Source organism: Manis pentadactyla, chromosome 10, assembly GCF_030020395.1.
Source record: "Manis pentadactyla isolate mManPen7 chromosome 10, mManPen7.hap1, whole genome shotgun sequence".
NCBI classification, from domain to species: domain Eukaryota; kingdom Metazoa; phylum Chordata; class Mammalia; order Pholidota; family Manidae; genus Manis; species Manis pentadactyla.
In genome coordinates, this window is record NC_080028.1 from 70,186,145 (window position 1) to 70,201,164 (window position 15,020).

Sequence of the window (15,020 nt, forward strand, 5' to 3'; positions counted from 1 at the left end):
TTCAGCGAGCTGCCAGGAGGCCCCTCCAGGCAAGAAGCCAACTTGCCACACACACTGTGTTTCAAAAGTCAGCAATAAGCGTGAGATGAAGACAGGAGTTGAGAGTGATCTCCTACTCTCCTTCAGTAAGTGAAACTGCCCTTCCCTGGCTCCATGGAGAGAGAAAGGCTGTCCAAGATCCTTAACAGAATCCATCAAATGTCCAATAACAGGTACCATCAAAGTTTAATTGTATGTGCACGTGCCCTCATGCCACAGCTCTAAGGCTGGAGGGCGCACAAAGATAACAGCAGGACAAGAGAGAGCCAGAAACAACTGAAGGCATAAGCTCCTGGGAAATCTTCCAACTTCACCGAGGGAAAAGAGCACTTGAGTGGTGAGCACACCAAACTTACATCTGGGACACACTTGGAAAAAAATTCTTTCAATCAATTAATGCGGCACCAAGATCCTTCGTATTTTTCTGATTAAATCATGATTTTCTTGGAGAGACTATATTACTCTTTTAAAAAGGAAGATGTTGAGAATCTGAAATCTGTAAAATTAAAGGTTGTCAAAAATCTATTCTAAAGGTCCATTTTAAGTTGATTGTTTTTTTTTTTAATTCTAGAGGTACTTTTCCACAATAACAAAGGTGGGGATCCCAGTACAGCCCTCCTGCTATCCATTCAACCCTGAAAGCATTCAGAACTTAAATGATTTTTCACTCTTTACCTACTGATGAACTCAGAGCTTCATAAACAATTTGTTGCCAAAATATAAAAAGAACCTTTATATCCTCAAACTAAAAGGCTTATACTGTGGAAAACGCATTCTTAATTCTCACCCAGGATTTGGAAAGCTAATACACATCTCTGCCCACCCCTCTAACACCAGGAGCCAAGGAAATCATAGGTCAGAGACTCTCTCCCTCTCAAACCCCTTCGTGCCCCTGCTCTGCCAGCCCTCCAGACACCCCCGGACATCCCAGCCTGGCCAGGGCACATAACAGTTTCCTGAAACCTGAGTCAGCCACCAGTCAGGGTTGAGGAGTGAGTCCCAATTTCTTTGAGTAACAGATGACATCACTTGAAAATTAGGTAAAAGGTCTTGAAAGACCCAAGTACAATTTTGAAAGTATGCATTTTAATGAGGCTGCTTTATGGTGCCTGGCACATAGCTGGTGCTCACTAATGTTTCTCAGGTGAAAGGGAGTGAACAGCAGGACATAAATAAGCAATGACAGGACCTCTTGGGCCCCTGCCTGCTCTTGAGGGCTTTCCTAAGAACCTCCCACCAGAGGATAACTCAGAGATGAGGTGGTGGTCTTGTCACACAGTAAGCAGCAGAGTGGTAAGGGACTGCTGCTGTGCGGGCTAACCCATCCGCTTCATTGCCTCTGCTCTCATCCAGGTCAGGGAAGGGCTATTAGCTGCATCCTGAAAAGGCTCATGCCCAGCTTTGGATCAGAGCCTTCAGACTGGGTCTTAGGAAAGGGCACATGGGCCGCCGTGAGAAACCATTCTTTACACTATAGGTTCTACGCACCCATTATGCAAGGACTCACTCCAAAGATGCTCCTACTCAGACATGTACTTTTTAATGATGAGGTTTTTAAATGAAACACAAGCCTGGTGGTGCTTCCTTTTATCCTAGGTTTAATTTTCTTACTGCACCAAATTAAAGTTCTGTGTAGGCAGAGTATAGACTCCTCAAAAGGTGGCGGTATGGGCCACAGGTTACCTACATTAGAGTCACATATCTACATATGCAAATCTAGAGCCCCCTCCTAGATCCACTAAAATAACTGGGAAGAGGCATATTTAACAGGTTCCCCTGGTAATGCCTCTGTGCACTTAAATTTAAGAACTTTACAAGGCAAATCATCAGGGGTTTGGAGGAAAATGACCTGAGTTCCTTTCCACCCCAGAATTATGTATGAGCTCCTTAAGTTCTCGTGAGCCTCCAACAATAAATGAACTTTTTAGAACACAGGAAAAATACCAACTCATCACAGAGTTACCAAACCAAATGAGAATTAACTCCAACTTGCTTGGGAAGGGTAAAGGGCTATTTACAAATACTATTCATTCAAAACATGAAATGGATGGAATGAATGACTACAAAAGCCAGTGGCCAGGGAAACAAATATGAGAAGAAGTGAAAAACCATCAGAAAACCAACATACGCATAACTCCAGATAGTGAGACAAATTCAGGCCCATTCATCTGTATGAAGAGGGTGATGAGCCCATAGAAGACAACATGATTAATTCTGCAACAATAACCCCACTGGTCATGGTTACAGACCAAATCATGATTGAAGCAAGGCATATTATAAGAGAAAAAAATGTTGAGCCTGATCAAACTGAGGCCATAATAAACACAAAAGTGTCAAAGAAAATTCATGCCTTGATGTTATTACTATGCAAGCCATATTCAGATTCCAATCTTGTCTCCCTCTATCACATAGGAAAATAACTACCATTTACTGAGCACCAACTCTGTGCCAGGTGACACACTGGAAGCTCTGCATTATTTTGGTAAATGCCCACAACAACCTCTATGACACTGGTGTGATGTTTCCTCTTACCAATGGCAAAATACCTCCAAGAGGTCAAGTTAGAGTGGGTGAACCCTACTCAAATTCAGGACTGGCTGACCCCAAGACCCAATAGCATGGGGCATCCACCCCTTTGTTAAAATGTCCACACTCTAAGAGCTCATTTGCATTTAAGAAAATGTTGTAATAGTCAGTTGGCTGAAGGCTACAGACATATCTTTAAACATCCTTTTTTCAGGAGAAATATTTTAGTAGATTCACAACAGCTAAACTGTAGCCAAACTGCAAAGACAGGAAACAGCACGACCTCATTTAGTGAGATCTTAGTCAAGTGATTATTTTCTGTGTGTGATTAATATTAATAGCAATAGCTAAAATTTACTCATACTTACTCAGTGGTAGGCATTATGGTATAATGTCTACATGGACTGCCTTATGAGGTAGACACTGTCTACCAGCCCTGTTCTACAGATGAGAAAACTAAAGTAGAGATTAAGCAACTCGCCAGAGCTGGGCTTGGACCTTCTCCTCCTAACTCCAGAACTCTGGTCCTCCACCACTGCAGCATTCCGTTGCTTTCCCCCCTGGCCTGATGTGACTTATTCTTGCTGCAAGGTTCCTACTTTGCATGTGTCTCAAGACTCTGGGCATAAAATTCCCTAAGTGCACAAACTGATACAGCTGTGACTAATAATCTAGAAATCCTTAAATCTGTGCATTTAGGAAGAATACACAGCAGGGGTTTCCACCTCATTTCCCCAAATCCTGACCAGCACTATTTTTCTAACTCATCCGCATATGGCTCATCACATGTTGAGTCTCTACTATGTGCCAGGCATAGGGGCTATGACGGTGTTAAGGCTTGGCCCCCTCCCCTCCCAGCCTCAGTCTCCCCCTCACCTTCAGTTGTTTGACCTTCTCTTTTCAGCATCTGGACAGCTCCTACATATTTCTTCAGTTGGACTTTGAGCACCTCGTTCTCTCTGCAGGTATAAGAATGTTTAAGAAATATATTTTTAAATTGGCAGTTTAGACCTGAGGCAGGGGTGGGGGGAAGCCTGTGTAAAGAAAAGCACACAATGTGAATCTTACAAATATGAATACCTTCTGTTTCAGAGATCATCCCTGAAGAGACCACATGAGCAAGGGCACATTTGCAGAAGGCCATCAGGCCCCACAAAGACTGTACTATGGATCACAGAACTCAGGCTATGACAAAACCCCACTCTTCTGAGTTCAATCCCCAGGTACACTGGCTGAGGAAAAGAACATGAGGATCAGAGGGAGAAAACTACCACTTGTTGAGTATTTACCACATCATTCAGACTTTACACAGGTGACATCACTGACTCAAGCTTGTTGTCCTTACTCACTCATCATTCTTCATTCAGTGGGAGAATATTCATAAAGTGCTTATGGTGGTCCTGCACTATGACCCCCAATGTTCTCATTTAATGAGAGAGGAACTGTGGCACAGATAAGGTCTGTGGCCAAGGTCACATGGCCAAGGTCAAAGTCATAAGACACACTACCAAGATACAAGCCCAGGTCTCTCCATTCCCCCAAGACCCAGAGGAGCTTTTCTCTGTCTCCTTTGGGGTTCAGACTTGATTTCTCCCCAGCCACCCCAGAAAGGAGTGCCTCTCCCACTTGTCTGTTTTGGCTCCTTCCCCCAAGGTCTTCAGCCTGGGTGCCTTTCAACATGCTAGAGTATTTCCTCACAATGAAAAGAGCTTTAAGACTGAGTTTCTTTTGTGATTATAAAAAGTAAAATAAAAGTGCTCAATTAACACAATTAAGAAGGAATGTAAAAATCAGCTGAAAACCTAACACCTTGAAATAAACCCCACTAACATTTTTAAGGCTATTTTACAATACTTCTCCCTAGGCATACACACACACAAAATCTACATATATGATTTTTTATGGACAAAATGTCTTTCACTCTCCTCTAATTTTTTGGTTTGAAGTCTTTCTTCCCTTGTTCACCGCTCCACTCGCCCCTTACCCATGCTAGCCAATGTTAAAAAGTTGCCACACACATTTCATGCCTTCCTTCCATGCTCATATAGTCAGTCATGGCAAACCCGATATGCAGATAGAGCTTACTTCACAGAACCAGATCGTGGTGTACATCTTTCTGCAATTGGGCTATCTCATTTGACAAGTCACCACAGGAAGCCTCTAACTCAATCTGTTTATGGATGGAAATGCTATTCCTTGGTATAGACATGTCACACATTTACTCACTGGAAAAACTTCAGGCTGCCCACTGGGTCTGCCTGCTTTCGGCGAACTGACCGTGCCTCAGCCCACTAGGACAGCACGTAGCATTTCGCTCTCCTGCCCTGGATTTTTGGCAGACAGCATCGGCACCCACTGCAGACATTACCATATGCTTACTTAAGTGTCGCCCAGAACTCAACATTCATCTCAGGAACTTCAGAGAATAAGCCACAGAGGAGTCCCTTAATTACCACCCTCCTCTAGACAGCCTGTCAGGGATGTTTCCATAGGTGTCTGCACTCTCTCCATCTGTGATGTGAAAAGCAAACGTCTGAAGCTAAACAACTAACAAGTCCTGGAAAGGCTTATGGGAGGGAAATACTCTCCGATGTACATGGATTGTACACTTTGTTTTCTTGGATTCTGTAGCCGGAGCCTTGTCACTCATCCCAGCCTACTCTTAATCTCCATGTGTGAATTCAAGTCACATATGGTCTTAAAACTAGGGAAAGAAAGCAATTTATATGCACAAACTGAACAGTTTGTGGCCCAACACTTTCTAAGAGGCGGAATAGGAAGGGTCACTTAGGCAGATGCAGGTGAGTTGTGTCAGCATTGGGCTTCTCGGCCTCATCTCGGGTGCACGACACGTAGGCCGACCCTTGCCTACTGGTTCTCTGGCTCTGCTGCTGGCACTGAGATGTTTTGAGTGGCTGCTTTTTTTCTGGTTTGAATCAATCTTTTAATAGAGTCTTAAGGGTCTATCTAAACATCAGTCCTAACAGATAAAACCAAGATATTAAATACATATCCAACTTCCATGAAAATGATGAAAAATCATGGAGAATATATCAACCCATAAAATGGACACTTTGAGAGCCATAAATTCATCCCAGTTGACTTCTCACCAATGTACTTGTTTGCCTTTTGTGGGAAACTAACACTTTCTGGTCACTGGAACTGCTTCTGAATGGAATTCAAACATTTGGGGGGCACACTAATCGCTCACAGAGGCAACCAGTCCTGGCCCCCACAAAGGAGGCCCTTTTTAATCCTCAATCTTGATTTTGAAACAATTACAGCTTCACGTGAAGTTGCAAAGATAATACCAAGAGACCCAGCCTCACACAATAGTCGTATCTTATGTGACTGTAACGCAACAACAAAACCAGGACTCTGGCAAGGGCATGTGTGTGTGTCACCCCACCCAGTCCATTATTTCCACGGATGCTCCTTACAATCCTCTGCCACAGTGTGTCTCTTGAAATGGATACAGATTTAAATGGCCACTGCAGTCAGCCAGGCCACACCAATGAGGAGTGCAAAGCCAGGGTAAGACAAGAGGGAATGGAGAGGGATGGAGGCAGAAGATGGGATAGCGAAGAGCTCTTGTCCCACCAAAAGATATTTTTTAAAAACTTCACATGTTAGTGGCCCCAAAAAATTCCCAGACTCTGGGTAACTAATTTGCAAACAGCTAATAGGACTTTTATTTGCAGAGGGAAGAGTCATACAGAATGTATCTATCATTACATAGGTCTGTTATGATTATCAAATAAAAATGCTTTTTATTTGATACCTCATGAGACAATGGAATGGACTTGAATCCTAACTATGAAAGGCCTCCAAAATGCTGTGTGTGTGTGTGAAAGAGATAGTGACAACAGCTGAGGCCCATTCCAGCACAAGTCACACAGCCAGGTCACTGTCGGCCTAACGGGAGAGGCAAGGTAAGCGGAAAAGACCAACCCCTGAGCAGGGCTCCGGCTGCCTCAGCACCACCTCAGCCCCAGGCAGTCTGTCCGCAACCTCTTCACTATAACCCACCGTGCGTGCATGCATGTGTGTGTCTGTGTCTGTGGGACAGAGCACCCAAGTGAGAGCCACAGAGCTCAGAAGGCTGGGCACAAAGATGGCATTAGCCAGACTCATCGGCGTGCTAAGGTCACAGGGCTGTAACTTTTAGCCTTTTTTTTTTTCTTTTTCAGCTACATTCCCAATTTTCTATACCAAAGTAACTTTTTAAAACAAACAAAAAAACCCTTTCACTGCCTAGTGATTTTTACTTGGAGAACAGGCTCAGAAGGACAACGAGGCTGCTGTGGAGCAGCCCAGCCCTTCACCTTCCCCATGTGGGTGAGGCACCCCCACCATCTACACTGGCGACACGTGGCTGCATGAGTCTGTGAGCAGGAGGCCTCAACAAGGCAGCCCAGATGGCTCAGTTCGGTGACTCTGAGAAATCGCACAGCAGCTTTTTATAAAATTAAACATACACTTGTCATATGGCCCAGCAACTCGCTTCAGAGTATTTTCCCTGGAGAAATGAAATTTATTATTCACACAAAAACCTCCACACAAATGTTCATTGTAGCATTATTCAGAATCACCAAACACTGAAAACAACTCAGATGTCCTTCAGCGGGGAAACGGCTGAACAAACCATGGCCCATGCATGTGAATGAATACTCCTCAATAAAATGGAAGGTGCTAGTGATCCATGCAACTACGTGGAGGAATCTCAAAAACATGATGCTGAGTGAAAAAAAAAGCAGTTTCAAAATGCTACATACTACATGATTTCAGGTACATGACATATTTTAGAAAAAGGCAAAATGATGGGGTGGAAGTGCCATCAGTGGCAGACAGACGTTAGGTGTAGAGGAGGGTCTGACCACAAAGGGAGGCAGGAGAGAATTTTGGAGGTGATGACCCTGATTGATTTGGAAGGATGACATGAATCTGTGCATGTTCTAAAACTCATACAACTGTCCATCTTCAAAAAGTGAATTTCACTGCATGTAAGTTAAAACCAAAAAATTTAGTTAACAAGATTAAGTTCTAGAGGAAGAGAAGACAGGGCCACGTTCACCACTGGGCCTAACTGGGAGGCATCCCCTGGCAGCAGAGTCTGTAACATGGGCCCCTGTAAAGACACAGCACAAAGCCACAGGCATGTCCACTGCAGGCAGTGGGCAGGAAAAGTGACAGTTAACAAAGTCAGCTTCTGACAAGACAGAATCATTTTCAGTATCTTCCTTCCCTCTTATTTTTTTAATTTCTAATTGTAATAAAATATATATATCCTAAAATTTACCAGCTTAGCCATTTTTAAGGGTACAACTCAGTGGCACTAAGTACATTCACCATAGCCATCACTACCACCCATCTCCAGAACTTTCTGCATCCTGCAAAACTGGAACTCTGGACCCACTAAACAAGAAGTCCCTGTTCCCACCCCTACTCCCCCACCTGCCCCTCACAACTGCCATTCTCCTTTCTGTCTCTGTGATTAATATCCCTTTACTTTTAAGATGATTAAGCAAATGCTACTATAAACAGCAGCGCAGCTTTGAATGTGGCTTTGGGGAATGAGGAGGCCCATCGCCAATTTGAAACTCATTTTGAAATGTGGCTCTAAAGACTCAGCAAGCTGTAAACAAGAATCATTTCAGGTCATCTCCACAAAATGAACCCAGGCAAGTCTGGCTCACTCGGGCTTCCATCACACAGAGATCTACACTCCACAGTGCTCCCACACAAATTCAGCGTGAAGAAAATTGATGAATATGATGGCAGCCCAAGGTTTCCTTCAAGATCCTGACTTAACTTCAGAATCAAAGAGCAGCTTATGTTCAATTCTAGGTTCAACTATTTTATTACCTTTTAATTCTTTGAAAATTGACTGCTCACATTCACCACATACAGTGTCTTAAAATCTGTAAGAGCAAGGCAGGGCATGAATGTACCATAGAAATGGATACAATTTCTCCTATACACTGCACGGGTTAATCACAACATCATCCAATCCCCTCTTCCTAGCCAGGCAGAGGCCAGAGGGTTTGCCACAAAACAGTATTGGTTCATTCCCATTTTTCAGCAGGTAGTCACAGAGTGTCCGGCAATGATGGGAATGCATCAGTAAACAAAAAGGACAAAATTCCCTGGCCCTCTTGGAGCTTCATTTATTTCCCAATTTTAAAATTGCGGTCTCCTGTTTGAATAGGTATAGGGTACAACACTGGCAACTGTTCTACCCTTTCAGCCAACAGATCAAAGCATCTTATCAGACCAGTGCCCAGGAGGTAGCTCTACTCTGGGTCTTTGCCAGCCCCAGCTAGCTTTCCGGCTATGCAGATTTAACTTGCGGTCACAGACCTTTTAAAACACACAGAAAAACCTTCTAAATGGTACAGTGAACCCCCATGTACCCACTACCCAGCTCTCCAGCTCACAGGTAGTCTGGTTTCTTTTCCATCCCCACCCCTCTAACCCCAACTTATGTTGAAGCAAATCTCAGACACACAGCATCACCCATAAAAATTTCAGGATTTGCCTCTAAATGTAAGGGGTCCTTTTTAAAAACTAATGCCAAAAAGAGCATCATACCTGAAAAATGAACCAAATATCCAGTCAATAATATCAACTGTCTGAACAATTTGTTTGCAGTTTGCTCAAATCAGTATTAGAACTTAAATTTTGGTGGGCTTTTTATTATTAAGCACTGCACCTTTTTACATACAAAGCTGACAGAGGAAGCAAGGCATCTGGCTCCTGTTACACAGCTCTGGGTTCAAATATCAGTCCTGGCCCACTGAGCTGTGGGCCAGCAGTTCTGTGGCTTCTCAGAGCACTTGAGGATGCCTCAACGTCCAGGTGGGGGGTGAGCTCCAAGCCTTGCAGGGTTGAGATCATGAGAGACGGCAGATGTAAAGGGCATAAGTGCCAAACACCTAGAGGCACTCAATTAATAATTCCATTTTCATTAGGAATATGCATTAATTTGGATCACATAAAACTTGGGTTCTAACAAGGGCTTTGTTTTAAACAGTTTGCTTTTCCCAGACACACAAAAGTGGTCTTATGCCAGCATGTGTTACTCTGATGGTTGCTCTACCAACAAGGTCATCAAAAAGCATCTGCTGAACAGGGGCAGGGTGCAGGAAGCATGAGGCTGCACAAAATGGACAAGGACTCTGCCCTTCAGGGGCTCACCATCCAGTGAGAGAGAGATCAGCCCTGGCAACCATGATAAAGAGCAAAAGTCAATGAGGATGCTACGCAGGGAACCAGAAATGCCTGCAACCAGACCAACCTGGGTTCAGTCTCAGCTCCAATTCTTGCTCTTGGACCCCACACCTCAGGACTGGTGGTAGTAGGGGCAGCAGAGTGGCACCGCCCGACTCTCAGTGCCCACCAGGCCTCAAGTGCTCTTCCAAATGCTTTGGCGGTGGCAATCTCTAACTGCCCTGCGGTGATCCTAGCATTCATTCCATGTGTGATGTCCACCCTGTGAGTGTGGACTGGTCTCATTATTTGTTCTACCTGCAGAAGTGATGGGCTGTCACTTCTCAGATTGGGTAAAAAGACTTTGACATTCATCTTGGCTTCTCTCTGGCTCAGCCCTCTGCACCTGCCCGCTGGCCTGCCTACCAACCTTTCTCTCTGATCACCAGCTGTCCTGTCACAAGGACACCTGGTGAGGAATGAGGTCTGCTAGCAGCCATGGGCCTAGTGTCCCAGCCCAGTGGTGCCTGAAGTGGCTGCAGCTCTGTCCAACACCCTGACCACAGCCTCAGGACAGACTCTGAGCCAGTCCTCTGCGCTGCCTTTGTAAGACAATCAACCAGCCACACTGCCCCGCCATCATCCAGGCAGTGAAGTGGTCGGGATGTTGGGATGGGAAGTAAAGGATGCCTCCCAGGGCCATCATGGGAGCCTGCTGCAGGCTCTCATGCAGGCTACTGGGCCCCTCCAACACACGGTGCTTTTCAGGCTGGACCTGCCCCCTTCCTCCTCTCGTAGCTGCCCAGGGCTCCCAGAGTAGCTCCGATGATGGGTACACAGAACCCCACCCCCTCTCTGGGATTTCACAACCAACTCCTCACTGGCATCCACACAGCCAGGCTCTTTCTGACACCCATGCCTTGCTAAGGCTGATCTGACCCTCTGTCTGCAACTCCCGTCTCTGCCCTGGCTTCCTGGTGAACACCTACAGATTCTGCAAGAGTCTCTCCCAAGGCCATCTTGCCTCTGAAGCCCTTCCTGCTAAGCCCCCTCCACCACCAGGGGTCAGGGGTCTGCAACCACTCCTTCTGCCCCACCGCATCCCGGATGAGTTTCTCTCCCTATGTCTAACCCCCAGCCTGTGCTCCTCTCCCCATGTAGACTGTGAGGCCTTGAGGAGAGCAGCCAGACCTCACTGTTCTCCTTATAGCCCTTGAACCACAGGATATTACCATCATCCAACTTGACCAAATAGGAATAAGAGGTTCAGCAGGGCTGGTGACTGGCCAACATCCTCCAAGAGTGGAATGGGGCTTGGTGTCTGGGCAAATCCCAAGGCCACACCCTAGAGCACAAGGCCAGGGTCTTCCACTGTGGTGGAGGCTGGAGGATCTCCTATAATGGAACCAGCTCAAGGAGCTTATTCAGCTCTCTTCCAGCCCTGTCCCTCCCCTCCTAAACAGTTCTCCAAAGCTATTAGAAATCAGTTATGTATAGGGAAAGTGACCAACTAACTAACTACATTACAGACAACAGGAGCCAGGTTTCCTGCTCCAAGTACAGAGGGGAGTAACAAATATGTAGAGTAAGAAAACCAGAGGTCAACACCTGGTATTAGACTGGAATTCAAGGTGTCAATGTAAACTCACAGGGTCATTTCAGAAGGACACAGAAGCCAGCTCATAAGCATTCCCACTCAACAAATCTGGGACATTTTGCACATCAAAACAGTGACAGTAATGGGTCACAAACTATCAAATAAAATGGAAACCCATGAATCCACAATGAAATGGCAAGTGTAATGCCTAATGAGATATGTCTATATGCTCCAACTACCTCCCCACAAAATGCCTATTAATTGCAAGGGGAAAAGAGTAACTTTACTGTGGAGAAGGGTGGCAGACACAACCTCAATCAGGGGATCAAAGTTAACATGCTCAGTAATGGAACAAACTGAAGCCTTGTACCACCTCCTAGGATGCTCTGACAAGAACCTCTGTGCCTCACCTCTATGCTATTAATACCAAAGACGCACAAAGCGTCTAATCGTCAGTAAACAGCAAACAAACTAAACTGAGGAACATTCTGCAAAATAAACTGGCTTGTGATCTTCAACAAATGTCAAGGTCACCAAAATCAAGGAAAGAGAGGAAATATTCCAGCCTGAAGAAACATGAAAATTACATGCAACAAAGCCATTATGGACTCAATCATTTTGCAAGGGCATTACTGGGAAAACTGCTAACAGCTGAACACGAAGTGAGGCCTGTATGACAGAAATGTATTTTGACTGTTGTATGAGATCATGAAGGAGCGTGTTTTGCTTGTAGGAAACTCTAACACCGGGCAGGAGTAAACAAATGAACAGTAAAATGCCGCAGAGCCTGGGAATCACACTCCCTGGGGTGAGGCCGTATTCTACATTTCAGCAAGCCTCCAGGACACTTCTGGGCTGCCCTCGAGCCCAAGAGCAGCTCCTCCTGTGCTCTTCTGGCACACCCCGATAGGAAAGAGGACCCAGACAAGAGCCACCATCCTCCTAACACTGCCCAGAAAACAGTAGCCTCGTCCCACACCCAAGAAACCTGAATCTTCTCCTTTCTTTCTGGCCACTTTCTCAAATAAAGCAGGGTGAGGACTGCCAGGGACTTGAATTTCAGGAAGTCTGCGTTTCTCTTTGACTGTTCTCTGAGTTGTGTGATGTCTCATCTGCCAGCTGGAGGGCAGGTGGGGAGCCTTAAAAAGCTTGTTTGATTTTTAGTGCTTGCTCCCCTGTTTCCCTCATTTCACCTTTTCTTTTATAAAACCCATCTCATTAGCCACCTGGTAAATTCCACTCAGAATGCATGCTGGCCCCCACATTTCATATCCAGAGCCAGGGAAACAGCCCAAACAACTCCAGCAACTCCTTAAGGTAATTAATTGCAGATGACACACACCCAAAATATCCTAAGCACAACAGGAAAATCACAGGCTTCCAAACGTAATAGCCAGAATCATACTTGACTGTCATTTCATCCACTCACTTTCAATTTACTTCTTGGGGCATTAATACATCAGGAAGGCAGCTCACTGCTCACTGCAGGCCTTTGTGCTGTTGAAAGTGTTCACTTTGAGGTTAGACAGGCCTGATATGAAAGTGAGCTCTGCGTCTGTGTGACCTTGTGCAATTACTTGACCTCTCTGGGCCCCAGGTTTAGCCCCTATAAAATGGGATGATAAAAATACTCCCTTCAGAAACTACCGGAAGAATTAAGTGTGTGTGTATGCACATAAATGCAAATACACATAAAGTTTCTAGCATTTAAAAAGTAATAAGCAAATATTAGCAATTATTTTATTATTTTTATCATTATTCATAAGTCACAAGCCAGGGCTCCATTGTCGTTGTGTTCTAACCCAAACAAGTCTGTTTTTCCCATGGAAGCAAAGGGTTAGGGAAGACCTGGAGTGATGCTCAAATCGTCCCTGGGAGTATTCCCCGGCCAGGCATCAATACTGAATCCTCCTGCCATACCTTGTCCCCTAGCTTACTTGGTGCATCACCAATTCAACATCACCTCCTCAGAAAATATTCGATTGGCTTCCCCAGGCTGGTGTGGGTCCCTCTAGGGATGTAGCCCTTCCCATATTAACTAGGAGCTGAAGGAGCCTCTCCCCAACTGGGTTCCACAAGAGCCAATTTGCACCCCTCTAAGGGCTTCCATGTGGCCATGTGCTGCTGGGAAGATAAGACATAAACAGTATCACTGCAGTGGGATAGGAACAGATAGATACCCAAATAAAACAACTCCTCAAAAGAGGGAAGAAGAGACAAGAGAAGCAGATACAAAATGGCAAATTGTTTCCTGATGGGCCCCATGGAGAATGCATATGACATACACCAGAGGAACAGAGAGCACCTAACTGCAAGTCTACCACAGAGGTTCCAGACTTGCAGATCTACCAGGGCCAGGCAGTCACACCAAGGAGTGAAGCAGACCCTAAAACACAAGCCCGGCAGCACGTGAGGGGCAGGGTCCCAGTAAAGCAGAGATGCTGGCCCAACCAGAGGGCCATCCACAGCTCAACACCAGGCACACAGAAGCGTGGCCCCAGTGTTGCCAGATCTCCAACTCTTCAAGTGCAGCTGGAAATTGGACTTCCCTGTGTAAGTTAAGGTATTAAAACACCGATTCCGTTTTTTCAAAACATGCAAGCCGAATCCTGGCTGTGGCCAGAGTGCTGCCTCTGCTCCAGACATTCCCCTCTTGGCATCAAGCTTTGCCATCTGAAAGACCAATTGCTGGTCAGTGTCCCTTTATTAGGCTAATAGGAAATGGATTTAAAACCCTTGAGATCCTGTCAAAAACGAATAACCTGAATCTAAAGAGGAAACAGCTGACAAACCCAAATTGAGGGATGTTCTACAAAGAGAGAGAAGAAACCAAAAAAAATCAAGGTTATGAAAAAGAAAAGGTGATGTGGCTGTGTTCCAGATTAAAGGAGGTTAAAGAGACAGGATGATTCAGCGCAATGCCCGATCCTGGACCGGATCCTGGATCAGACCAGCAAATGGCCATAAAAAGCTTACTTGGCCCAATTGGTGAAATATGAGTATGGGCTGTGCTTTTTCGTAATAATATTGCAACAACATTAAATTCCCTGAAGTTTATCATCACACTGTAGCTATTAAGGAAGCAAGTGTGTTTGCTCTTCAGAAATATAAGCACTAAAGGGTAAAAGGTCATAATGTTTACAACACACTCCTAAATGGGTCAGGAAAAATAAAAGCCATTCATTTTGGGTTAATGTAAATATACACATATAGATAAATCTGTCTCAAATATAGTAAAATATTAACTAGGTGATTTTTTCATTAATTCATCCCCAAGAAGAGTACGTGGAGTTATTTTACTGTTCTTGCAATTCTTCAGGAAATTAAAAAAAAAAAAAAAAAAAAACCCTTTAGAAAGAAAGGATCCCAAACCAAAAGTATAGGTTTATAATAATGGCCCACACCGTAGAGTTAGAAAGGGTTAACCAAACAGCTTGTAACTGGCACGGAAATGTCAGGGAAACTTGCTTGGTAACTAGAAATACAGCATATTAAATACTAAATAATACTTGGGAATAACAAGGCCCAGCTACTACTATTATTTTGATAAATTCTGTGGTCCAGAGGGGTGCAGTTCACAAAACCTGCCCACCTCTTTTGCCAGCAGGACCACTGAGACAGAATCTAGAAAACACTTAAAGGGGCATTT

General features: G+C 44.8%; 1 protein-coding gene across 20 annotated transcripts in view; it reads right to left on the reverse strand.

The window, feature by feature from the left end:
- Window positions 1-15,020, reverse strand: part of LOC118928528 (sorting nexin-29) — a 599,207-nt gene that overhangs the window by 353,811 nt on the left and 230,376 nt on the right. For all 20 annotated transcript variants that reach the window (XR_008992099.1, XM_057486934.1, XM_057486922.1 and 17 more), the window contains one exon: window positions 3,442-3,524. Coding sequence is in view for 19 of the 20 variants with exons in the window: in XM_057486934.1 (XP_057342917.1) it covers window positions 3,442-3,524 (83 nt within the window). In the remaining variant the exon portion in view is untranslated. The remainder of the gene's footprint in view (window positions 1-3,441; window positions 3,525-15,020) is intronic.